This window comes from Leptonychotes weddellii, chromosome 6 (genome assembly GCF_054177405.1).
Source record: "Leptonychotes weddellii isolate Sample4059 chromosome 6, ASM5417740v2, whole genome shotgun sequence".
Lineage (NCBI taxonomy): Eukaryota > Metazoa > Chordata > Mammalia > Carnivora > Phocidae > Leptonychotes > Leptonychotes weddellii.
Genome location: NC_138374.1, coordinates 70,788,204 through 70,815,908, shown reverse-complemented (window position 1 = coordinate 70,815,908; position 27,705 = coordinate 70,788,204). Strand labels below are relative to the sequence as shown.

At 36.2% G+C, this 27,705-nt stretch overlaps 1 protein-coding gene across 1 annotated transcript in view; it reads right to left on the bottom strand.

Annotated features, from left to right (window-relative positions):
- The window catches only part of ATAD1 (ATPase family AAA domain containing 1), a 44,774-nt gene that overhangs the window by 7,610 nt on the left and 9,459 nt on the right, over positions 1 to 27,705 (bottom strand). Inside the window, exons 3-7 of the mRNA XM_081824396.1 lie at positions 19,814 to 19,912; positions 17,758 to 17,878; positions 12,604 to 12,804; positions 6,125 to 6,231; positions 600 to 696 (exon numbers count right to left, since the gene is read on the bottom strand). Of these exons, the coding sequence (XP_081680522.1) occupies positions 600 to 696; positions 6,125 to 6,231; positions 12,604 to 12,804; positions 17,758 to 17,878; positions 19,814 to 19,912 (625 nt within the window). The remainder of the gene's footprint in view (positions 1 to 599; positions 697 to 6,124; positions 6,232 to 12,603; positions 12,805 to 17,757; positions 17,879 to 19,813; positions 19,913 to 27,705) is intronic.

The window sequence follows — 27,705 nt, the reverse complement described above, 5'->3', positions numbered from 1 at the left end:
ACTCTGAGAAACAAACGGAGGGTTTTAGAGGGGAGGGGGGTGGGGGGATGGGTATTAAGGAGGGGACGTATTGCATGGAGCACTGGGTGTTATATGCAAACAATGAATCATGGAACACTACATCAGAAACTAATGATGTAACGTATGGTGACTAACATAACATAATAAAACTAAAAAAAAAAAAAAGGAAAGCACCGACTACAACTGCCAATAATGAATCAGATCAACGGCCATCGTTCCTCCAGTCAGCCTTCTGAAGGGAAGGATGCTTTAATGCCAGCACTAATTTCATCCTGTACTAAACCAAAACCATAGTCCGGGTTTTCTACATAACTTCCCAGGTGACTTGCTACATTCTAAAGAAAATCACACAAGTAGCTAAGCTAACTCGGGGTAATTACAAACTTTGAAGAGAAGCAAGTAACACTCATCTTAGGAAAGTAAGAAAGAAGGAAAATAGAGTGGAGAGTGGAGAGGACAAATAAGCAGCAATTCTTGCCCCGTTCCTTTCCCGCCTATCATAAGTAAGTCCGATTAAAGAAACCATTCCTTTCCTGTAAAAAGCTGAGTATTTAACTGTGCATAACATCAATCAAAACCACTCACAGGCTGGTTGATATGAAATCTTGTGGGCATTCTTCTCATGATGGCTGAGTCAAGATCCTGAGGACGGTTAGTAGCTCCCATCACTATGACCTGGGCAGATAAAGAAAACACAAGGTATTACATCTACCAGTAATGGCTCCTTCAGGATATTATTACTAGAGCTTAGAAGATACAAAAATTAAGGAGTGTTTAAATCTTCTATAAGAAATTATTTTAATCCAGTATTACTCAAAAATTTATAAATACAAATCAAAGTTAATCCTAAATAGATCAAATCATAGCAAAGCTGGTAAGACTGATGCATTTCACCAGCCTTTCGTAACTAAAATAACATGCTGTTCAGTTAACGAAGAATTATAAAGATTTAAAGTAAAAAAGGTAGTATTTTGCGGTACATGGTTCTCTACGGCTGCATGATGAATAACTAAGAGTCATGTATGTTACAGCTTGGGAGGCTATATAGGGGGTACTAAAAGTCCTTTGATATTAATATAAAGGAATCATTTCCCCCGAGTCTGAGGATTCTGGCGATAAGAAGAGATAACTGTGTACTTTTCCCTCTAGATTTCACATCACCATTTCACGGCATTTATCAGCACTGCTGGTGACATCTTCTCAATGATATAATACAACCTCAAGCGATCAAACTTTCAACAAGGGCAAGAGAATAAGAGCAAACATCAAACCTAAGAGCAAACATCAAAATGCTGGGTAGAATTTAAAAAAAGAAAAAAGAATGGGGTGCCTGGCTGGCTCAGTCAGTGGACAGTGCAACTCTTGATCTTGGGGTCATGTGTTCTCTACCCAACGTGTAGAGATTACTAAAAAAAAAAAAAAAAATTAAAAAAAAAGGGAAGAAGAAAAGAAAATGCAATCTCTGGATCTATATCATTTTCTTTATAAAGGATGTGGACATGAAAAATCAACACAAATAAAGACAAAATATCCAAAACAAGTTAATTTCTGAAAGGCTTCAATATTACCGTTACTGTTGGTATTTCTGTATAACCCAATAATGGCCCACATCTGCTACCCAAAATCAAATTTACTGGTATTCTAATGAAAACTTTTAATATAATTTTATTTCAGCCTAAGGGGTTTTAGATTTCTGAAATAATCTAACTCCAGAACATGTTGAAAGACCCACTAAATCTTATATTCTACTTCTACTCTTTACATTTAATGACATTCAAGAGCCAAATTATTTTCAATTTAACTGTGAGAGGTTGCCACCTAGAGGGAAAAAATGTAAATACAAGCATAAATTTGAGAAATGTTAGTTCCACAATGCAATTTTGTATTTAAGTTGTCCTAAAATAAAAATATTAATGCTCTTATTTTTCCAATTTACTTTCTTTCTTTTTTTTTTTTAAATTTTTATTTATTTATTTGACAGAGAGAAACACAGTGAGAGAGGGAACACAAGCAGGGGGAGTGGAAGAGGGAGAAGCAGGCTTCCTGCTGAGCAGAGAGCCCGATGTGGGGCTCGATCCCAGGATCCCGGAACCATGACCTGAGCCGAAGGCAGGCGCTCAACGACTGAGCCACCCAGGCGCCCCAATTTACTGACTTTCTACAACCCTAGAAAATAAGTAAAATTTCTATGAAATGTAAAACAAAAAATTTTTTTTTTCTTTTTAACGTAGGATCCATGCCCAGCTTTACGCAAAGCCGAACTAGGGGCTTGAACTCACGAACCTGAGATCAAATCCTGGGCTGAGATCAAGAGTTGACCGCTTAACTGAGTGAGCCACCCAGGCGCCCCAAGACAAAAAATAGTCTTAAAAATGATCAAAGGAACTGCGTAAGATAAAGAATGAATATAAGTACATTTTGAGATAGAGCATACTTTAAGTGTTAAAAGAGTTTCAAAGTGGGAAGCTTGTGGAAGACTGGACATATCAGATTGTAGAGAATCACAAAAGACATTGTGGCTGAGACAGTACTTTAAAAAACCTGAAAAATGGGCTGTATTTTGAGAAACATTCTAGGTGAACAAACAGCCTTTTAAAAAACAAAAGCCAGTATGGAAGATAGGATGCTAAAAATTAGGATCAAGGAATTTAAATAAATCTAGCACAACATGATGTAACAAATACATATAGGATGGTAACAGATATTCACGATGATAAAAAAGCAAGAGTGATTCAAACTACCTGTTTCACTTAAAGAAGTTTGTTTTTTTTTTTTTTAAAGATTTTATTTATTCGACAGAACGAGAGAGCAGGAGAGCACTAGCAGTGGAAGCCGCAGAGGGAGAGGGAGAAGCAGGCCCCCTGCCGAGCAGGGAGCCCAATGCGGGGCTCAATCCCAGGACCCTGGGACCATGACCTGAACCGAAGGCAGTTGCCTAACCAACTGAGCCACCAAGGCACCCCAAAGAAGTTGTTTTAAGGAGCGATTATAAGAGGCAAAAACGGATAAACTGTACACAATACGTTAACTCAGTGCAACTGAGCTAAAATTCAAAATGGGAAGAAACAGTAATTTTTTAGTATTTAAGCAGAAAAATTAGCACTTTAGTAGATTTTTAGAATCTTTATGTCTCATGTCTCTGCAGATGAAGAACATGTCATCAGTTAACCTGGATTTCCAGAACTGGTGACAGGTTGACTTGGGCCACTCAGCGATTTTTGTTTCCACTGTGGCATATCATACACACAAGAAAAAGCAGGGGTACTGGGCTGGATCCATAATAATAGACAATTTTAGAGAAAAACTAACTGGTTCATATGAAAGAATATGTCTAAAACTAATATTCAAGTTAACAATATCAAATTTAATCCCCTCAACACACAGAAAAGGTAAAAAAAATTGTTACCAGAGTTTAACAAAAGCCACATCTTTATTTGCTCCTACAAATATAGATTTATCACAACGAAAATAGTGAACACTGTCAGTGTAATGAAGAATTGTGGTTCTGAAAGCTCAGTTTTAAGTTGTACTGTATCAGACCCGTGCTGTGTGGCTCTGGAGTATACTTGATCCAATTGCTACTATTTCCATGACTTTCAAAACTACACTCTGTTACGATATAATATGAAACAATTTTCTCTTACATGGCTAACTAAGTGCTTTAAATACTGTTGCTCAGGAGGATAATCAGTGTTTGGAAACCTATAAAGTATTACCATTGAACAGCTTTATAAGCATCAATTATTAATAAAAATTATTCCTATTAATGTCACCTAAATTTATCTAAGTTGTGCTTTCTCTAATCATCCAACAAACACTAAAGGAACTTTCCTTCATAATGAAATTGTGTTTTCATAAAGGGGATGTAAAAGGAGGACACGTGGCTTAATGTTCTCCTTGAGGAGAATGTTTTAACTTTTGATTTATGGTAATGTGGTGGGCGTAGGAGATCCTTAAACCCGCCGGCTATAAAACGAAAATAATGAAGTATAAAAAACCTCAAATTAATCAACAAATCTGCAAAAATGTAAAGGAACTGAGCTGAGCAAGCAGTGAAGTCTATGCATAAGGGAAGTAATAAGCAAGGGGAGAAGGTCACCATGTACCACGTGGAAATGTACAGATCTTAGACAGTGGGGTATACACTGGACACCTTACAGGCTTAAAGAGACCACCCTACATAAAGCTGGGACTCATGAAGTACTAGGTCCTGAAAAAAGTGGTGAAATATTAGAAAACACATTCAGGAGAGTCAAGCTTTGGTTCTTGTAAAGACATATAAACACATAAACACACACACACAATCTGAGATTTCAGGTTCTTCACCAGCTAACATGGATCTTGGATCTGAATCTACCTATTGGTATTGAAAAAAATCTGGCAGAAGACAAATACAAAATCCTCTTTGGGCCGTGTGGGCCATAAACCTTCAACACAAGTTCCAAAAATTCAAACAGAAAGTTTTACCAAATATGATTTTTCCTACGAAATCACAAAACACACAAGGGAATAGCCACCATAAACTCAGAACAAATGACAGAACCAGATGTGCAGTCATAGGTTAGAATTGTTGGATACAACTATAAAATTAGTATTTTAACACATTTAAAAGAATAAAGAAGGTATCAGAAAAATCATAAGTAAATACTTATGCAGTAAATATATACCGGGCAAGCTAAAAGCACTTTACTCAGATTCCTTGAAACCCTACAACGGTTCTGAGGTGGATCCTACCCATCCCCTTTTATAGACAGTTCTCCCTCCTTTCAGATACAGAGTGACTGTATTATTTGGCCAAGGTCACACAGCTAGTTGATCCCAGGGCTTTAGTTTTCTAATCGAGTAGGAAACATGAGTTGATGGGGAAGAGCCCATCAAAACTGACCCGGCAGACTTCAAGAAGGATTTAAAAGAATTTCCAGAACTGGCGGGGGAAATAAAAAAAAAAGAATTTCTAGAACTGAAAAATATAATAAGTGAAATAACAAGCTCAATAAAAAGATTAAATAGCAGAAGAGATACAACTGAACCTAGAATTAGCAAATTAAAAGAAGTAAAAGATTACCCAGACTGTAGCACAGAGAGAGAAAAAATATGAAAGAGAAGTTAAAACACATGGAATATAAGTAAGGTACATCCAATTGGCATTCCATAAGGAGATCCCATGGGGAATGGAGGGGAAACAATATTGGAAGAAATAATGGTTGAATTTTTTAGAAGTGATAAAAGAAATAATTCTAAATATGAAAGGGCAAAAACAGATCACAAAATAGAAAATACCTACTAAAGTTAAAACAGCAAAACACCATCATTAACTTTTCCAGTACTCTTCCATGTGATATAAAATAGGTGATTCATGAAAAAAACAAAAAACAAGAACAGAAAAGTGTTTCTAGAACTTCCATTTCCAGTATTAATGGCAGAAAAACAAACATGCCAGGTGAATTTTTTTAAAATTTTCTTTTAAAATACATTATTGTTCTGGCAAGAAAGTATGGAACATTCAGAGGCGAAGAACTAAGAGAAAATGGGAACCCCGAGAGGTAAACTGAATCACACAGGTGCATTCCCTTCGGGGTATACCAAAGGACCTAGTTCTGGTGCTCACAGCCCTGCAGGGAGAACAGACAAGGCCCAGGCTAGAAGACTGTCTTTTATAAAATTGGATCCTGAGAAAGGTGCATATGGCAGGAAGTGGGAAAGTGTGTATGTTCCAGCAACTAATGAAAACAGCAAAAGGAAACGAAGGTCAGTGACAGAAGAATGGAGAATAAAGATTTATGGTAAGGGTCTAAGAAACGCTCATACAGGACCCACAGCCACTAGGAAGAGTCTAAAAACTCCAAGGAGAGGCTTTACCCTGGTTTTCTCTTCTCTGTTGTATTTGTTTCAGGCACTAACACTTTCTTTAACATGAAGCCCTCAAAATGGATGAAAATGTGCACAAATCATGCTTTCAGATCCCCATCACTTAATAAGTATAAATAGTTATTAAAAAAAAAAAAACACTTTTCTAAAAAAGCCTATGAAGTAGCCCAGCGAATTTTCTCTTTCCCACCCCCCACCCTCCGCCACGAGCTTGCAACAGATTTCTTTCACACACCTGGCAGCTGTGATCAGTGTCCAGTCCATCCCACAGACTCATAAACTGAGCTTTCATCATGGCTGTGGCTTCATGGTCAGAACTTGAACGGTTTCTCAGAAAGGAGTCTAGAAGGAAAAAGTCCTCAACCTTAGAAATACTGAATTATTTACTCTTCCTATAACTTCAAATCCTTAATCAAAAGCTGACAACTTTGTGAAAGAGTACAAGAAAAAGAGTTCAATGATGCCTTTTCACACATTAGTCTGATACAATAATTCTGGCAAATAACTGGGCAAATTAAAACACAATCAACTCCCAATCTTCATTTCTTTGCTAAAAATACTTTCATGCCAACATATTTAAAGTAGTACAGGATCTGGTACTGAGAGGCTGGAAGAAGATCAAGTAGTGTCTTGGAGGAAGGTCTGTGCGCTTTGGCCCTAACTTTCCAGGTTATCTGCATCCTATGTATTCTTAATTATGGGGTCGCATTCTTTTTCCTCACATAGTTTTCCTGGAAATAAAGAAAAATTACATTGGAAAATGTCAAAACACTACTAAGTGGGAAATGCGGGACAGAAAATGATTTCAAACACACATGCTAGCATGCATGTGTGTATACGTTATGTAATGTGAAAAAGCCTTTAATAAAGTACACCAAAGGGCACCTGGGTGGCTCAGTTGGTTGGGCGACTGCCTTCGGCTCAGGTCATGATCCTGGAGTCCCAGGATCGAGTCCTGCATCGGGCTCCCTGCTCAGCGGGGAGCCTGCTTCTCCCTCTGACCCTCCCCCTTCTCATGTGCTATCTCATTCTCTCTCTCAAATAAATAAATATCTTTAAAAAAAAAAGAAACCTGTCCCATCTAAAGGGGCAGCTGGAAAAAAAAAAAAGTACAACAAAACGCTAATTGCTTTAGTTCTTTCTCAGTCATAGACTTAAGGACAATTCAAATTTTCCCTTGAATTATTTTCTGTCTTCCCAATTATCTACAAAGAACATAAAATGCTTTTGAAAGGGGGAAAACATTTTCCTTCTAGAATGAGAAGACCTGGAAGACAGGACATCCTAAGAATGAAAAAAAGACAGTAAAAATAAATCCTGGATTGCCTAGTATAATCCTATTTCAAATGTTTTCTTATATCCCTTCAAATAAATGGCAGAATTCTGAGTACATTTTACATTTTAGCACTGAAACTACAACTTGAAGTCTGTCAATCTATATGTGCAAGTAGCACAGAAATGCTTTGCAAAGGTCCATCCAGGCTTTAAAAAAAAAAGTTGTTTTTTTTTTTTTAAGTAATTATGGCAAAACCACAATACCACAAGATGACAGAGTCTTCTGATGGCAAATATATATCCTGGATTTTCTTATGTAGTTCCAATTTTATACAGTCTGTCCCATTGTTGGGACTATGTACCAAACTAACCCATCTACTCTGGATGTAGAAAATGCTGTCGTTTTTAAATTGCTTCTTTTTAAAGATAATATGTGTAAGGTACAGCCGCCTACCTAACCACCATAACTCTGCTATTAATTAGTCCTAAATTATCTTCATTACTAAGAAGCTGGTTCTGGCAAGACAGCTGCTTAAAATAATATGAAAAACTTAAAGTGCTGGGTAAGTATAAATAACCTAACCATATCCGTAATTACATTAAATGTAGACGGTCTTAGAGTACCCATGTACATGGTTAAGAAATTAGACTGGATTAAAAAAAAAACAAACAAAAAACAACAACCCAACTGTCTGCTGCTTACGAGATACACTTTGAACCTAAGAGCTCAGATGCTGAAAAGAATGGAAAAAGACATGTATGTAAATACTGACAACAAAGGTGGAAAAATGTATTATTTTAAACTTAATGCATTCATGACAAATGGTGCTAGAACAACTGGAAATCCATGTGCAAAAAAATATATCTAGACACAGACCTTATACTTTTTCACAAAAATTAACTCAAAATGGATTACAGATCTAAATGTAAAACACAAAACTATGAAACTTCTAGAAGATAATACAGGAGAAAATCTAGGTGACTTTGGGTTTGGTGATGAGTTTTTACATACAACACCAAAAGCATAATTGATCAAAGAAAAAGGATGGTTAAGTTGGACTTTATTAAAATTCTGAATAAAGAACCCCCCCAAAAAGAAAAAGAATTACAAATTCTGTCCTGTGGAAGACACTGTTAAGAGAAGAAATAAGCCACAAAATGGGAAAAAAGATTTATAAAATACCTATCTGATAAAAAAAACTGGTATCCAAAATATACAAAGAACACTTAAAATTCAACAATAAGAAAACAAGCCAGTTAAAGAATGGGCAAAAGATCTGAACACACACTTCACAGAAGATAACACAGATGGCAAATAAGCACATGAAAAGATGCTCAACATCATATGTCATTAGGAAACTGCAACTTTAAATAATAATGAGATACAACGACACACTTAATAGGATAGCTAAAATCCAAAAAACTGGTAATATCAAGTGATGGGAGAGGATGGTGAGCAACAGGACCTCTCAAATAAATGAGTGGAATTGCAAAATTGTATAGCCATTTTGGAAGGCAGTTTGGTAATTTCTTAGAAAGCTAAGCATAGTTTTACCATAAAATCTAGCAAATGCACACCTAGGTATTTACCCAATTGAGATGAAAATGTATGTCCACACAAAACCTTGCAAATCACTGCTGTTAGCAGCATTATTCATCACTGCCCCAAACTGGAAGCAAACAAGATGTCCTTCAATAGATGAATGGATAAACAGTGGTAAAACCATACAATGGAATATTACTCAGCAATAAAAACAAATGAGCCACCAAGCTACAAAAAGACCTGAAGAAACCTTAAAAGCATATTGCTAAGTGGAAGTAGCCATGTGAAAAGGCTCCATATTGTATGATTCCAAGTATGATATTCTGTAAAAGGTAAAGAGTAAAAAGATCAGTGGCTGCTGGGAGTTCAGGAGTTTAGGACAAGCAGGTGGAACACAGGGGATTTTCAGGGTGCCTGATACTATGGTAGACAGAGGACATTATGCATGTGTCAAAGCTTAGAGAACTGTAAACACAAAAAATGACCCTTAATATAAACTATGGACTTCAGTTACTAATAATGTATCAATACTGGCTCATAAATTCTTTTTTTTTTTTTTTTTGCTGGCTCATAAATTCTAACAAATATATTACACTAATGCAAAATAGTGATAATAGGGGAAACTCTGTGTGTGCAGGGGGAGGGAAGATGGAAATTCTCTGTACTTTCTTCTGCTCGATTTTTCTGTAAACTTAAAACTGTTCTAGGGGCAGCTGGATGGCTCAGTTGGCTGAGCCACCAACTGACTCTTGGTTTCGGCTCAGGTCGTGATCTCAGGGTGGTGAGACTGAGCTCCGTGTGGGGCTCCATGCTCAGCGGGGAATCGGCTTGAGATTCTCTCTCCCTCTCTGCGCTCTCTCTCAAATAAATAAATCAATCTAAAAAAGAAAAACTGTTCTAAAAAAACAAAGTCCAGTAATTTTTTAAAAAAGCTTAATGAGTACCTGAGATTGAAGGAAAAAAGGGGAAAAAAACCTCAAGAGTTCGGGAAAAGAGGAAGCAGGAAACAAGTGGTGAGAATGTGAGGTGATTATGCCACTGTGTGTGTGCGTTTGTGGACACAGCAGATATGCGTGTACAGCACTGGAAGGTTCTGCGTCAATGTTAATATCCACGCTGGAACCACGATGCTCAAAAGAATGCACACTCACAGAAAAAAATTCTGCTCACTACTACAGAGAGTTAAAGAAGTTTGTCTTGGTCTGGGCTCTGGGAATAAACAAGTCTCCCCTGAAAAATAAAAAACCAAGACCATAGGGCGGGGGGTCTCTCTCAGGCATGAAGTCTGGATTTGGACTGTCATTCATTCAGTCTAGAAACATCCAAGTTGAGAAATTATCATAAAAATTGGTCGTGAGTGATTAGACCCCACAGGCTCTCTGTGGAAGATAAGAAAACTACTCTTGATTGTTCTCAGGCAAGGAAGAATTCTCATATAAAAACACACTGTACGCTATCTAATGTCAGAAATGACCCAAGGAAACAAATTCGTATGAAAAGAGTTAACAATACAAAGGAGTAGAATTTCAGACCACAGAAAAAACAATCCAAAAAAAACTATATAAAAATGGTATGTTTAAAACTGAGACATAAAAGGGATTGAAATTCAAACAGAAGAGCAAACTATGGTGAAAAAAGATAAATCTGAAAAAGAATCAAACAGAACTTCTAAAGCTCAAATATCATTAACAGGATACACACCCAATGGTCGTGACATAAACACAGCCAAGCAAAGAACTGCTTTTTATACCTTACTCAAAGATTAACTGATTTTCAGTTGTACCATTATTTTATGCATCAACAAAGTTTTAAATGTTGTCAGTTATAATGTTAAAAGAAGAAAAAGCTGCCAATTATAACATGCTATCCCAATTTCAGAAAGGTTAAAATGTAAATGACAAAATGGTATATTTTAGAACTGATGAAATATGGTAGAGAACTCGATGAGAAAACTGTGGAAATGACTCAAAATTAAGCAGAGGTGAAGTGGGTGTATGCACATTCATATATGTATATTTTTTACAAAATGTAAGTCTTGCAAAACCATAATCAAATAGGAGAACAAGATAAAAATCTAATAGCACTACAGAGAAAAGATAAATTACTTACAAAGAAATATCTGACTACAAGCAGAATTCTCAAAAGCAACAACAATGACTGGAAGACAATGGACTTGTAGCCTCAAAATAATGAAGAAAAATAATTCTCTATCATTTAAGAGTGAAGGTAGAATTAACACATTCTCATCCAAAGACAGAATTTACTGTATTCATGATCTTTGCTGAAAGAACTTTGACAGATTTTGGTTAAGAAGGAAATTAAATCCAGAAAAGGCAGGTGTTCAAGAAGCAACAGTGAGCAAACTGGCAAATGTGGGTCTCTAAACAAGTACCACCAGTGTACAAATAACAACCAGTATGGAGGATACAAAATAAGAGAAAATGTTAACATGTAAGAGATGAGTGGAATGATTAGTGTTTAAGAGTTGTAAGGTCCCTATATTATCTGGGAGGAGGACAGAAATGGTTAGCCTAGACTTTTAAGGCAAGTAGGTATGCTAAATGTTTCACTAAAAGAATACATAACTTCAAAAACTTAGGCAGGGTAAAGGAGATAAAGTAAAAAAAAAGTCCACTAGACTGGTAAATAAAAAGCACATAGTGATATAAGAGAAATATATCTAAATATATCAGCTAGCAAAATAAAGGCAATCTGACCACACCTTCTAGTTAAAGCATCTTAGATTAAAATCTTTAAAAATCTAGCTATTTGCACTTTTGTGCAAACTTCACACCCAAACTCCAAAACTGTTTCAATAAATTTTTGAGAGACACACACAAGGCAAACAAGTAACCAAAATACCATACACCTGTACCTATTTTTCTCTCTAGATTTCTATACAGCCTATCATATTACATAAAATAGTATAATTAATTCAAAGCTGTAGTTTTAATTGCTATAGCTTTACTATGACTCACCATACCAGGAACAGAACAAAAGTACTGATAATCCATAAAATACAGAAAAAGTGCACTAATATAAAAGTCATGACATATAGGGAAAAATGATCTATTTTATAAGTTGGTTGTCCATATGGAGAAGAATGAAATTAGATTCCTACTTCACACTATATATTTTAAAAAGAGGAATATTTATGGTGATAGTGAAGGGATTTGTAAGCCAGACACAAAAAGTATAAATAAGGAAAAAAGATGGATAAATACAACTGAATTTAAATCCCTGTAAAAGAAACTATCATAAAGTGAAAACACAAGTTTAGAAACTAGTTCAGTCTAGAAAATATTTGCAATCATAATAAACATCAACAAAGAATTACCTAGAAAATGCAAATAACCCCAAAGAAAAACTAGCAATTTAAAAGCAAGGAAACCCAAATGACTAGTCAACATGTCCAAAGATGCCCAAATTTGCTAGCAACACAGGGAAACACAAAACAACGATGAGATAATTCATGTTCTTTAAAGTGACAAAAAATCAATGATAATGTCTGAAAAAATAAATTTTAGGGAAACTATATAATGGTGAGAGTGGAAACAGGCATGAGTGAGGTTGAAGACAGACCTATCACACAACCTCATGGCTCAACTTCCAGGCATCTACCCTGGACAAACAGAGATGCGTAAGGAAACAGGTATGCGTTGTCATTGCGTGCTGCCTGTTAACAGGGAGAAGACAGAAAATTACTATCAAGTAAGGTCATGAACAGATTATGGTTCATTTTCTAATATGGAAATTTATACAGAGCATATATGGATGTTGGTTACCTATTTTGTTTTCTTAATTTGATCTAATAAATGTTAAAAACTAAATCCGGTCATCTAAATACCACCCTTGAGAATGGCGCTTTAAAATGCTCATATAGAAAGGTCGCATACCTATTTCATCTATAAAAATGATGGATGGCTGCAGCTTTATGGCAAGGGAGAAGACAGCAGCCGCCAGTTTCTGAGATTCTCCATACCACTTATCGGTCAGCGTTGAAGGCTGAAGGTTAATAAATCGACAGCCTGCTTCTTTGGCGGTAGCCTTGGCAATCAATGTTTTACCACAGCCTGGAGGCCCATAGAGAAGCACACCTGGAAATAAACATGTTATTTTATCATTTCCTTTAAGAGAACGGGGTATTTGCTTTAGCTTATGTGATAACCAACATAATATTAATGCTGCCTACACTAAAATTTTCCCCAGCATTCACTTGTTATTGATAATCTTTTTTGAATAGTAGAAAAGGAAGGCGCCACTTTCTTGAAGTTCAGTGTCAGTGATGACACATATTTGGGGTTATAATCATAGCACGCTTGTGTTTCCTCCCTTCATGGAAAGAAGACAATCACACTCCCGCCCCTTGACCAACAGCTGACAAAATGGTCTAACACCGCCCACCTTCACAAGCTAACAAAGCACAACAGCGCATCACCAGTAGCCCAGAGAAAACCGAGAACTTCTTCAGAACTGACTGCAGCCAACACTGTTTCACTGTTACTTGGCAAACTTAAGTTTTGGCCAAAAGGGCATGAGACTTTTCCCACCCAGATAAAGATCTCCTCTTAAAAGGAGCAAAAGCCGCCAGTCACTCCTGTTTTAATTTCCAAGGAATAAAACTGTATTATTAACCTAAAGTCTCCACTGACAGCAGTTTACTGCTTAATACAATTTAAGGTAATGCTTTTAATATGAGAAACTGGTCGAGGTCTTAAGCATTTTGGGAATCATCACCAACTGTTTTTCACCTAAAATGAGGAAACATGTTCGTAAGTTAATACTAAAATCCTGACCATAGGTCTGACAAAAATTGTAATCTACAGACTTAAATATCTGCTTAATTCAGAGCTTCTCTACTTTTCTCATGTAATTGCACTTAAAAAAACAGTCTTTACAGATGGCATGCTGGGGTAAAATGAAGAGGCTTTGGAGATTTCCAAAATATTCTTATTATATAATAAAAATAAAATACAAAATATAAGAAAAATAAATATTTTGTACTAAAGTCCCACCCTGCCCAAATTTTCTTTTTTTTTTAATGAGAAACTTGAGCTTGATTCCATAAAACTAACAAATTTTTTCACATCAAGCTCTTCAAAATAATGTTCAAACTTTTCTTCTGGCACACACAGATTTTTCTGGTCTTAAAAATTCTTTAAGATTCAACTAAGCCAAGTTTAATCATCTTAAACTAAACTTTTCTGAAGCTATTTTAAAATTTAAACCAGTAAGTTTTGCCAGAACATGTTAATATTTCCATGCAGCCCTTTGCAAGTTTTAATTAAGTTCATTTACGTGTAAAAAATTTAGTTAAGTCAGTTATACTTTGAACCCTCTACTGACACTTTTCTTTTGGATGGCAACATGTGAATACAGAATAGTTGTCTAATGTCATTTAATTCAAATCAAACGGAAAACATATGGGATGACTGCAGAAGCTTGGAATTATTATTACATTTGTATTTTGATCATATAATTTAATATGGAATGCAGATCTATGAGCAAACTTTTATATACATATTACTTGAATCTTAGGGTTTTTTTGAACAATCTACTGATGCAAAAGTCCTCATATCTTGTTGATTTTGCAGCTACACCGTCACTTTATAACCTTGGCAAGTATTCGTAGAATGTCCTCTTTGTTTCACAGTATCCATTTATCACTTGGAATATTTTATTCCTAATAGTTCAGTTTTGGCACTTCTGCAGGATTAAGTTTTTCCTATTACTGCTCTTCAAGGATTATAATTAGGGTTATTAAGCAGTTTTTTTTTTTTCCTAACTAATGTCTGAAGATTTAGCATGCAATGAAAGCTTTGGGATTTCATAATCTGCTGGAGGACAGAGATGTGACAGATGAGGGAGCAGGTGGGGGCAGTCACTGGTCACTTCCTGACCTGGGTGGTAGTTATGTGTTAGCTTTATAATTATCCATTCAACCGCTTTATCCCCATTTCTGTATGTATGTTGTTTCACCAAGATTCATGTTGTTTCATCTGGCATGTTATTAATGAGTCTAGCGGTTTTTAAAAGTGGCACCTCTTCTGTATCCTTTGTTCATGTTTATGAAGAGTGATACATGAATGGTCCTGCAAATGAATGTGAGGCATTCTGCTTCAATTATAGTTTTGCAACCTTTTAAATAGTTTTTCTGAGCTCAGTCCGATACTTTTAGAACCAATTTCAACAAAACAAAAAACTGTGCCTATTACTTCGTGCTTTGTAGAGGATAAACTCAAACCCCTCTTTTTTTTATGTTTTAATGTTTTAAATGAGAACTTTTATTTATTTATATGTTATGTTATGTTATGTCACCATACAGTATTTCATCAGTTTTGGTAAGGCTTTACTTCATAAATACCGCACACAAAAGATTTAGGATGAGGAAGAAAAGGAGAATTGGGACAAAAGATCTAAATCTGAAATAATCCGAGTGACAAATACCTTACTAGTAACCAACTTTTTTCTTTTTTGAGCTAGTTTACTGATTTTCAAGCTTTAATAAAAAATTTGTCTAAAAGGTGGAAAAATTAGTATCTGTAAAAACTAAATCTATTTAAATACAAAGTACTCAAAGAGGTGGGGTGGGGGGGAAGGAGGCTTTTACAGCCCCAGAAAAATGACTTTTCAAAATATATTTTTTCTAAGTTACTTAACAATTTCATGATGCATTGAACATGGAACATGGTGAAATTCACAAACATAAAACTTTTGTGCCAAAATAATGATAACTGAAGTTAGAGTTTATAGAAAGAACTATATAGCATTCAGATGGAATTTTAATTGTAAATTTTGGAATAACAAAGGGTTACTTTTTTAATACAACCATTAATACTTTATGGCATGTTCTTGTAACCACTTATTGGCCTGACAGCTGCAACTTTATACCTTTATGTGATTGTATGATTTCATGTGCTTGTATATTATAAGTCATTCTCAAATTATCCTTGTGTAGTCTCTGAGGCAGTGATGACTTTTGGCTTAGATAGCAATGAACTGTCTAGGGATAACATAAAATTGGCAATAAAGCAATGACTCTAGCCTAGGTAACCTATTTCCAGTTCAAAAATGGAACAAGCTACGGTATGAAACTGATTTTATGCTCTGCTTCTGTACACTAATATCCAATTTATGTTCAGGGTCAAAAAGTAAGTCAATGGTTTTTCAAACTTTTGTTCCTGATAAAAAACTTTCCAAAAATGCAGGGCCAAAAAGCCTTAAACAGTGTAACTTGAGATTACATAATCAAGAGACACTTGTGTAACTTACAAAAATTTGAAATACTGGGCGCCTGGGTGGCTCAGTTGGTTAGGCGACTGCCTTCGGCTCAGGTCATGATCCTGGAGTCCCGGGATCGAGTCCCCCATCGGGCTCCCTGCTCAGCAGGGAGTCTGCTTCTCCCTCTGACCCTCCTCCCTCTCATGCTCTCTGTCTCTCATTCTCTCTCTCTCAAATAAATAAATAAAAAATCTAAAAAATCTAAAAAAAAAAATTTGAAATACTCATAGAAACCACCTCTAGTTTTGGATAATACTTTCAAATAAGCAACAGATTTACACATAACTTTGAAGTATCCCATCATAATTTGGTACCCACTGTGCTAAGAGGGCCAAGTCCAGGTGGTGAAGTCACCCAATTACCTGGGCTAAGAGCTCGCTGATGAGGAAAGGAGCTTTCTCTAATAGCATGTGAAACACAACTCACTTTTCTAAATTCACTAACTTTGTGAAACTGAGACATGAAAAATTATAAGTTTTTTCTTGTTCAGACTACCAATGATCTGGAAGAGGGTAGTAAAGAACGTAACTGAATAACCCAACTTTTACTTTACTCTTCTAATCTGGGCTCAGATAAATCATTTGAATTTTATTTGGGGGGAAATTTTTAAAAACATAATAAACTAAATGCTTTTTGTTAGGGGGAAAAAAGGCAGCTTTGTTGTTTTAGAAAATAAAAAGAAATACCTAATAAATAACAGTTTTGTTATTTTAGTTAATGAAAAGAACATGTCATTTTTGGTGATAACTGTCATCATTCTCTATTTCCCAGAAGGAAAATTATCTATTTCATGAAAATGTACAGATATCGGCTGCAATTACTTTTGAAATATAACTTAATGCACTTTTTGATATAACTGCAAAATTTGTAAGATTCTAAGCAACTATAACTTATACATAGTGCTATTTTGGTATTTCTACCGATCCTATTTTTTTAAAAAAATGTATGTGTCTAATAATTTGATTTCAGCCTTGACTAGCAACAGAAAAGCAAACCTGTCTAGTGTTGGGCATACAAAGAAGAGTAGCTGTAAATCAAGCTCTGCTGTAGCGTCTGTATCTGAAAGCTGTGGTAACACACCTCTATTCATCTCACTGCCAATTATCCTCTAGGCTCCATCTGAATCACCCTGAACAACACTTAAACATGATTAATATTTAAACATGATTAATATTTGAATGGACAAGAATAGAAGTACTACATTTAAGGATGGAGTTATAAACATTTCCTTTTTTTTTAAATAAGCATTTCCAATTCTTGAGTTCCAGGGCTTTCAAAGTGATTACTAAATAGGGATAAAGAAGTTCCCCTTAAAAATAAGTAGCATTTAATTTCTAGTTCATCGGTACTTCAGTATTTCCTCTAAAACACCACTGCAATCCCAAAATAATTACGATTACTAAGAGGAAAAAAAATCACTAAATTGTGAAACAACAAAAAGAAGTCTTACTTTGAAAACAAAAGAACCCATATCATGACTTTGGATTTTTTAACCTCAATTTCCCAAATTTTTATTTACTTGGAAGTCGTAAAAATGAGTTTGAAATAAAGGGATTGTTTTGACATGTAATTATAGGGAAAAAATTTTACTGAAATTTGGGAAGCCGAAGAATGAGCAAATATTTTAAAACTGCTATTTATAAAACAGCACACTTGATCTCAGTTTTCTCTTGAAAATCCACCCTCAAAAATACCAGTTCTATAGTGGCAGAAAGTTTCAGTGTTTCCTACATTTTTAATACTTTAGCGAATAGAAACTTGTACCATACCCTTTGGAGGCTGCAGAAGCCTGGAATTTTCAAACAAATGCTTCTTTTTGATGGGTAAGATGACCGTGTCTTTCAGATCCGTAATGACATCATCTAAACCTGCTATATCACTCCAAGTAACCTGGTGAAAGGTAAGGTCGACATGGATTTTACAATTTATGTATACTCAATGAAGTAAAAAAAATCCCCCCAAAATGGCAAACTTTAATCTGATAATTATCCGTAAATAAAAGATTAACATATAATGTGAGTAAAGACTTTTCATAGCAATAATGAAATTACTAAACAACTATGAAATTACAAAAAGGAACTTAATAGTCAACTATCTACTATTAAAAAAAAAAAAAAGCACTAGGCCCAGCACTCAGAACTCTACAGGGATCTAATAAACTGAATTCACTCCATTTATGAGGAGGAGATACTCTGCCAAGAAGATTGAGAACCAATTCAAACAGCTAAGTCAGCACTGGCTGATGGGGAAGAGCCCCATACCAGTCACTCATACCAGGAATGCCCCTAATTCATACAGGATACTGTCAAATATAACAGAAATAGATTTTAGAAATAAAGTCACACAAAACTGGACTTTTGAATTTTATTAATCTTAAGTAGAACTGTGCCAAAACTTTTATCTTTATAAGTAGCAAATAGGAGATATATACTTTCAAAATAAACACAGCTTGTGTATTTTAAAGCCTTCTGACTCAACTTAAAAAATCTGGGGGGTGAGGGGTGGAGGGGAGAATAAACCAACTGAAAAAGACCTAAGTAAAAAATATCAACCTAGCTCTAACCTGACAGAGTAAAGGGGCTGGAGATGGGGTGAGTCAGAAGCAATTATTTACAAGTGATTTACTTTCCCTACAACTTGAAAAAAAAAAAGTGAAAAGCCATAGCCAAATCTGAAAAAAATCACCACCTACTTCCACTGTAGCTATAACAAAAAACGGAGTCTATTGATACAGCCTTACTCAAAAGCGAATGCTGGTAAGGCCAAGAAAGTCTCAATATAAATTTATAAATCGAATTCAAATGGAGGATTACTTCTGGGGACATGTATCTCTCTGCGCACACAGATACTAAAAGACATTACAGACTTTCATTTTCCAGATTTAGAGATAGGAATATCATTTATTCTATTTATTTGTATCTGTTGTACAAAATTCACTTACGCTTGTTGTTATAAAATACACGGGATTTTAGAGTTTATAAATTACACTAATTTGATGTTCAAAAAATCCTTTTGAAGTAGGTAGAGTAGGTATACAGGGTCCCTGGATTATACAGGAGGGAACTGACAGTCAAAGAGGAAATAATTTGCCAAGGCCATGAATGGAAAAACTGGGATTTAGAAGCTTGTGTTGTCTACCATACCTTATTATGAAAATCTACACTTAAACTCCAAATCAAATATCCATATAACTTAAAGCAGGACTTTTTATATGCCATAAAGGTGAATTAAAGTACAAGTTTATCTAAACAGGTGTATGCCAAGAAAAGTTAAAACAGCAGGCTCCAGACTGTTGTCCTTAGAAAGGCCTGCCTGCGGGGCTGGCCCCTGGCTGGAGTATGGGAGCTTAGATTTCAGGAGAATTCCCACCACTCCCCAGTAAGAACACCTCACTGTGCCTCAACTGTTTGTGTAAACAAAATGGTTTATGGTGGGGAGATCCGATTTCCCTGTGAAAGTCTAGAATTTGGGGAGATGTTAGGAAGTGGTCTATGTGACTAGCTCCAATTAAAACCGTGGGCACTAAGGAGCTTCCCTGGTGGACAGCACTTTACATGTGTTCTCACAACTTGTGGTTGAAGGAGTGTGACTTCACTGGGGAACACTCCGGAAGCCTGTGCTGATTTCCTCCAGACTTCATCCCAGGCCCCTCTTTCCTTGCTGATTTTGCCCTGTATCCCTTTTCTGTACTAAATCGTATCTGTGAGCAAAGCTATGCGGACTCCTGTGATTCCTCTTAGAAAATCATCAAACCTGGTCGTCTTCAGGAGCCCTGACACTAAGTGCTAAACCAAAAAAATCTTAAATAAGATTAAAGATACGTACATGCATGTTAAGAGGGTCTACTAGATGAGCAGCAATACTCATTTCATATTCTGAAAGCTTCACATTTTTCACACCAATCTGTTTCATTAATTTTTCTGCCTAGAACGAAAAAACAAGCAACTTCCTTCAGTTTGATATTTACGTACTGGCACTCCAAAAGAGATGGATGATCTGTGAAGTCTAAACAGTGATGAATAGACATAGAAGAATTTTCCAGGGAAATTCTAGGCCCTTTGATCTCATCTTTCCCCAGTGTAAGCCCTCGGGTAGATCTGAGTGTCCAACTCCACAGAAATCACAGCAATTTAAACCAGCTCCTAGGAAATGGAAAATATAAGGTACATGACTGAAGAGATACATATAGGGCCTTCTATTGCTCCACTGAGACTCCAGGGTCCAACTCGATCTCTTTCCTGGTAGGATTATATGACAGGTGGAGATGAAACCTCAAAATGGAAGACAGAGGAGTTAAGCGTATCAAAAAATGGACAAATGGGAGTTTCTTCCCTTAAAACAAGTTTCTGAAAACAGGTGCCTTACTTCTTTCAAATTACCCAGTTACTGACATCAGATGCCCATAGCTATCAAATCTCAAATTGTTCTGAGATGTTGTCCTTTTCAGTTAAAGCCAATTCCTGGGACTAGGCAACCAGAGATAGTAAAAATAACTCTAAATTAGAAATATACTTACATATATTTTTAGAGCTGGGCAAACTAGCTTTAAACCTATGAGCTTTACCAATGCAACAAAGCTTTTGATTAAAATTTTAAAAAATGGTTATAAACACTTGCTGAGCGTGCCAACTATCATGCCAAAATACGGAAAATGGATTAACTCACTGAATCCCCTGAGTGAGCTTATGAGGTAGGTACAATTTTTCCCCACTGAAAAAAAGGAAATTAAAAGTTTAGCTCAGATGAAATAATTTGCCTTAGGTTGAAGTTAGCAAATGGAAAAGACAACATACACATGCAGGCAACCCAACTCCAGAGCCCATCCACTAAGCCACATGACCCTACTGTCCCCAATTATAAGATGGGAGTTTGTGACCACTAAAGAGTCTTCAAAAATCTACAGAAAACACATTCAAATTTCAATTAAGTGAGCATTTTTAGAAATAAAGACCAAAATTTTTGTTGTTACCTTTTCCTAAAATACTTAAAAAAAATCATACTGTATCCTTTATTTTACATATTTTTAAAGTAGGCTCTACGCCCAACATGGGGCTTGAACTCACAACCCTGAGATCAAGAGGTGCATACTCCACCAACTGAGCCAGCTAGGCACCCCCTAAAATACTTTGATTCTATAAGATCTTGTTCTTGTCAGGGGGTACTGCTGCTTTAAATGAAATCCGTATCACACAGCATTACAGTTAGAGATTGGTTGGAGGATTAGGATAAATGTGGATAAATCAGGATAAATCATATCCTTATAACGTAGCATTTTTAAAAAAGTGCTATGAACCACATTGTTTTCCTCCTTAGCTATCTCCTGTAAAATTACTGAAGCAATGGATAAAATAGCCTTTCCAAGGTTCTTTCATCTTTCTTGTAAATATCTTCTCTTTTGCTGACTTTAAATCTTTTATGTGTCAGCTATGAAAGGTATCCTATTTTAGTATCTGTAATAACATCAATTTACTCTTCTTTTTCATTATGCTTCTATAAATGTGAAGCCATCCCACATGTGTTCTTTTTAGGCTATGCTGTAAAACACTGGTTTTTTTTTTTTTTTTTGAGATCCTTAAATTTTTTTTTTAATTTTATTTTATTATGTTATGTTAATCACCATACATTACATCATTAGTTTTTGATGAAACATTGGTTTTCAACCAGGGGTGATTTTTGCCCCCTGGGGACATACAAGGTCTGGGAATAGTTTTGGCTGTCACAACCTGGGGGGATGGGATGCTACTGGTATCTAGTCAAAGAGACAAGGATGCTGCTGAACATTCTTAAAGGCACAGCATAGCCTGCCCTTCCCCAATTATCTGGCCCCAAATATCAATAGTGCCAAGTTGGAAACACTGATTTTTCCCCCACTAGCTACCTGCTCTTAAAATTTTACTCCAGGGGGCGCCTGGGTGGCTCAGTCGTTAAGCATCTGCCTTCAGCTCAGGTAATGATCCCAGGGCCCTGGGACTGAGCCCCGTGTCGGGCTCCCTGCTTGGCAGGAAGCCTGCTCCTCCCTCTCCCACTCCCCCTGCTTATGTTCCCTCTCTCGCTGTGTCTCTCTCTGTCAAATAAATAAATCTTCAAAAAAAAAAATTTTTACTCCAGGCCACAACTGCCTCTTGCTTTAAATAGTAACAACCTTTTATGTCTGGGATTTCCTAAATAACAAGTATAGAGCTAGAAAATGCTGTGGTAAAATTTACCTAAAATCTTTTCCCCATAAAAGCAGTCCCATTTAACAATGTCTTCAAGTTGCATTAACAACATTGACAGAGGGCGCCTGGGTGGCTCAGTTGGTTAGGCGACTGCCTTTGGCTCAGGTCATGATCCTGGAGTCCCTGGATCGAGTCCCGCATCGGGCTCTCTGCTCGGCAGGGAGCCTGCTTCTCCCTCTGACCCTCCCCCCTCTCATGTGCGCTCTCTCTCTCTCATTCTCTCTGTCTCAAATAAATAAATAAAATCTTAAAAAAAAAAAAAACAACATTGACAGAAAAAGAAATTAATATTTATTGGGCAAAACTCATTTTCTTTTTTTTTACAATCAGCCCTTAAAATCATCCTGAGAAGTAGCTATTATTATGCTCATTTCTCAGATGAGGAACCCAAGGGTCAAAGAAATCAAAAGAACTGCCAAGATTACAAGCTAGGAATTGGCATTTCCAGAGTTCAAACCCTGATCTGTCTAATTCCAGAGCTCATGTTCTGCTGACACGCTAATATTCCTCATTTGGGAGAGCAGAACATGGTTAATAAACAAATAAACAAAAAGAAAGGACCCCAAAACACATCATACCAACACCAAACTGTGTTCCAGAAGTTATTCAACTGTTTTTAGCTTTGACACCTTTAACTGAGCCCGTTTCTAAAATGTTGTACCAGGAAAAACAAAATTATGATTGTACTCTAAAAACAGCTTATGTTCACGCATTGCTTTATCATTCACAGCTCAGTGACAATTATATTTTCTAGTTACCAACTTTTGTTTGGTTTTTATTTATTTTTAAAGATTCTATTTATTTATTTGACAGAGAGAGACACAGCGAGAGAGGGAACACAAGCATGGGGAATGGGAGAGGGAGAAGCAGGCTTCCCGCCGAGCAGGGAGCCCAACCCAGGACCCTGGGATCATGACCTGAGCAGACGCTTAAGGAATGTGCCACCCAGGCACCCCTTTTGTTTGGTTTTTACAGTGAGTCTCTCCAAGTAGTTATCACTCGGTGGAGGAAAAATGGTGGGGGTGGGTCGGCAGGGGAGTCAGGTAGGAGGGAAACTTACTTTCTACTGTACACTCATCTTTTTAACCGTTTCACAGTATTTTTTTATCCTTTCAGGCTATTTCATTTTTCCCCATGTAAAGTATTTGTAACAAGATTAAGAAGTAGGGTAAGAAAGAGTGAACTACTATTTTTGCCTGGAATGGGAAAAGAGGAGATGGAGAAAAAAGAAGTAGCAGAAAAGAAACATTTTGTTCAGTTTCTGAAAGATTCATAAAATTGGTTGTTCTTTTGGAAGAATAATTTTATTTATTTATTTTTTATTTATTTTTTTTAAAGATTTTATTTATTTATTTGAGAGAGAGAATGAGAGACAGCACGAGAGGGAAGAGGATCAGAGGGAGAAGCAGACCCCCCCCCGAATGTAATTAGCTTTATATATTAGATATAATCTCTCTTTTTTTTAAGATTTTATTTACTTATTTGACAGAGAGACACAGCGAGAGAGGGAACACAAGCAGGGGGAGTGGGAGAGGGAGAAGCAGGCTTCCCACCGAGCAGGGAGCCCGATACGGGACTCGATCCTGGGATTCCAGGATCATGACCTGAGCCAAAGGCAGATGCTTAACGACTGAGCCACCCAGGTGCCCTAGATATAATCTATTATAAACTTATATTAAAATTCCTGAAACACCCTTTTCTAGAGGACACAAGTCATCTCCCCTCTTAGGGTTAGTGTACATGTATCTCTTCTGGTTTTACTGGATGTATTCTGGAAGTTACAGGATCAGATGGCCTTCTACTATCATGCTCTTCCACTGACCCTGGGCATACAGCACAATGCTGCACAGAGTTTTCTCTCCTCCAGTTTCCCTCTCTGGCTGCTCTTCTCTCCCGTCACTTCTACCTATTCCTTGGCCAATCAGGCAACGCTAACTGTGTATTTCTTACTGACTTCCTATCTCAATTTACTTCAGCTTTTCAGTCCTCTAAGATTCAGCGCCAGTAAACCTTAGTTGCGAAAGCCACTTGATCGATAATGTAGGTCACAATGGCTTCCTGGTGTCGGCAAACGTTAGCTCGTCCCAGTGTAACTGGCATTCTGTGATGGCTGCTCTTAAAAATCCCTGGCAGCTGACAGTTCGTGTTTTTTTCTTTTTAAAGGTTTCAGTGTATCATCTCTTCACAAAATATTTCGGCTAATACTTCTCTCAAAATAACTAAGAGTTTTGAAGACTAAGGTATCATGATAGGACTAAAAATAAGAAGACATTAACTTCACTAAGGTCACAGTATATGACCTTCATATGTAGAAGAATTCTCAGTAGCGAATCTTTCGTGGCCTTTGACAATTAAACTACAATCTCAAAAATATTATAGTCTAATTAATATGCTAACCCAAATATTGTATTTATAAATGCTCAGAACAGGTCAAGCATTATGTTACTCATCCTGTACTTGAAAGCTCTAAAACAGAGAGCTTATCTAGAGATTCCATTTTTCTACATCCCAATTAACCACCCTTTCATCAGACATACCTATAAGAACTCTTCTACTACATCTAAATACGATCCAAGCAGCAGTGGATGCCCAGAAAATCCCCGTCCCTGTGTAACACCCTGCAGAAACCATCTCCCACATTTCACCAAGCTGGGAAGTTTTCCTGGTTTCAGGCTAGAAATTATTTACAAATATTCTAATTCAAACATTAAGACTACTTCTGGGTTACTGTTCCTAATTTGAATGCACTGACATCATCGATTACCTTTCTTTCATCTGACAATTGCACTGCCTTTAAATTCTCATGAGGCCCACTGATTATCAGTAGCCTCAAAACTTTATCTCAGCTTCTATATTCAGTGCTCTGCCTTTGTGACCATAGAAGTCATAGCTTCCTCCTGACCCATATTCACATGTGATCTTTACCCTCAATGTATCCTCTCAATTCTTTAATTCCCTTCTGCACTCCCACTTAATTATCCCCCACTTGGCAATATTTGACTTCCTAAATGGCCTGGACCATGGCTCCCCATTTTAACAATGTCTTCTGTTGAATCTTAGAACCCCTTAGACTTGTATCAGTCAGCCTTATCCTCAATGCTGGTTCCGCACCACCATTGTTTATCTGCTACCAAGATGCTGAGAAATACTTGGAGAAGTTAATAAAAACAAAACAACTCAATTCCCCAAAAAAAAAAAAAAAACAACTCAATTCCCAATAAAGTCATGCTTCCTTCAACTATGCCCTAATGTTCATAATCCACAATGATTTAGCTCATTAAATCCTGATCACATACTTACCTCAGCAGGTCCCATCTCCCCACTTCACTGAGAATAAATTAACTCAATCTTAAAATGTTCTTAACTACTGATCCTAACCCCTCTGGGACCTACCTCCATCCTCTTTGGCAGCAACCCTCTACCTCCTCCTTTTCCACTAGTCTTTTCCCTTTTCTTCTTTACCTTTCCCCAGCAAACTCTGGAATAACCACATTCTTTTACTTCAAATTATACTTGCTGTCCCCAGTGAATGGAAATGCTGATTTCACTAAATTTACAGATCGCTTTCTTTGATTAAATTCTTTATGTCCTCCTTTTCTCCTGGATCATTTTATAACATATTTACAAATAATTCTCTTTTGCAACCTTCTCTTTCTTTGGTTTTGACGACTTGACACAAATGATTTTCCAGATAGTGGGAGAGAAACGTGAGGAGGGGCTTTTAAAAATTATATTCAACACCCACCAATTTCCCCCAATTCTTATTTCAGAATGTAGGCCTTCCAGTTGAATTATACTGCCACAATGAACGACTACTAGTCTGCAGTGTTTTGTATACTTCAGGTGTGTTCAGGTGGGAAAGACTAGTACCAATACCTTACATTATCCCGGTTTTTTCCCTATTCTTCTGGCCTTTTTTTTTTTTTTTTTTGGTGCTTTTGTTAATAATTGGGTAGATTAAAAAAAGGTATCTTTAAAATACATAGATGAGGTAAAAAGAACCATAGAACACGTTCTCAGTAAATTATTTGTTATATGAATAAATTCAAGTTGTTAATCCACAGAAGATATTATTGTAAATGGTATCAAGTAAAAAACAAAATTTATTCCCTCTCCTATAGAACCAACTGTCCAAGTATCATGTATTGAAAAGTCCATCCTTTCTCCAATAATCTACAAAGAAGAGCCAATTCTGTCATACATCAAGTTTCCAAAGTATGCCTAGGTCTGTTTCTGGAGTCTATCCTGCTAAATTTGCTAATCCATCCCTGTGCCAATAGCATACTGTTTTAGTAACTATGGCTTTATAAGTTTTGATATAAATTAAGGCAAATACTCCCTCCCCCAATACATGTCTTGTTTTTCTTCTTTTTTTATGTTTTGTTTTTCAAGAGTGTCTTGCCTACATATAAACTTTTATTCTTCCATAAAAATTTTAGAAAAAAAATACAACAAAAAAGCCTGTCAATATTTTTTATTGGCATGGAATTTAAGCATAGTTTTCAGTAGTTTTACAATTTTCATTAAAAATGTGTTGTACAACTTGTGTTTGTCAGTTACTGTATATTTTTGATACTACTGTAAATAGTATCTTTTTAAAGTTGCATTTTCAAAGTGTGATGGGTACACAGAAATAGTTGGTTTTTGTACACTGACTTTATATCCAGCAGCCCTTAAACCCTTATTAACCCCGAGAGATTAGCTACAGACTTTGTTTGCTTTCTATGTAGATTACCATATTATATGTATAATGACTGTTTAATTTCTTCTTTCAAATCCTTCTACATCTTATCGTTTTTCTTGATTTATGCATCATTAACAGTAAAATGTTGAACAGAAGTGATGATGACAGGCTCTCTTGACTTGCTCCTAATCATAAAGGAAATGCTTTCAATTTTTTACCATGAAGTATGTTTCCTACAGTAAATTCCTTTTATCACGCTATCTTCTATTCCTAATTCACTAAGCTTTTCTAAAAAGAATGAATATTTAATTTTAACAAAGGCTTTTTCTGCATTTATTGAGATAATCATAGTTTTATCCTTTAATCTGTTATTACAGAACATTATAAATATATTTTTTCCTCAACTGAAGCCAGCCTTAAACTCCTGGAATAAATCCAACTGGTCATAATGTTATCTTTTTTTATACACTGCTGAATTCAACTTGCTAGTATTTTAAGATTTTTCTATTCATTTAATTGAGATAAATTATAGCCCATTACAAGTTTTAGGATTATTATTATGCTACCCTCATAACAAGGTTTGGTGACTGTTCCCTCTTCTAGAGTTCGTATAAAATTGTTACTATTAATTTGTTCCTTATATGTTGCTAGAACTTGCCAGTAAAATTCTATGGGCCTGAACAGACACATGAAAAAGTGCTCAATATCGCTCGGCATCAGGGAAATCCAAATCAAAACCTCAATGAGATACCACCTCACACCAGTCAGAATGGCTAAAATTAATAAGTCAGGAAACGACAGATGTTGGCGGGGAT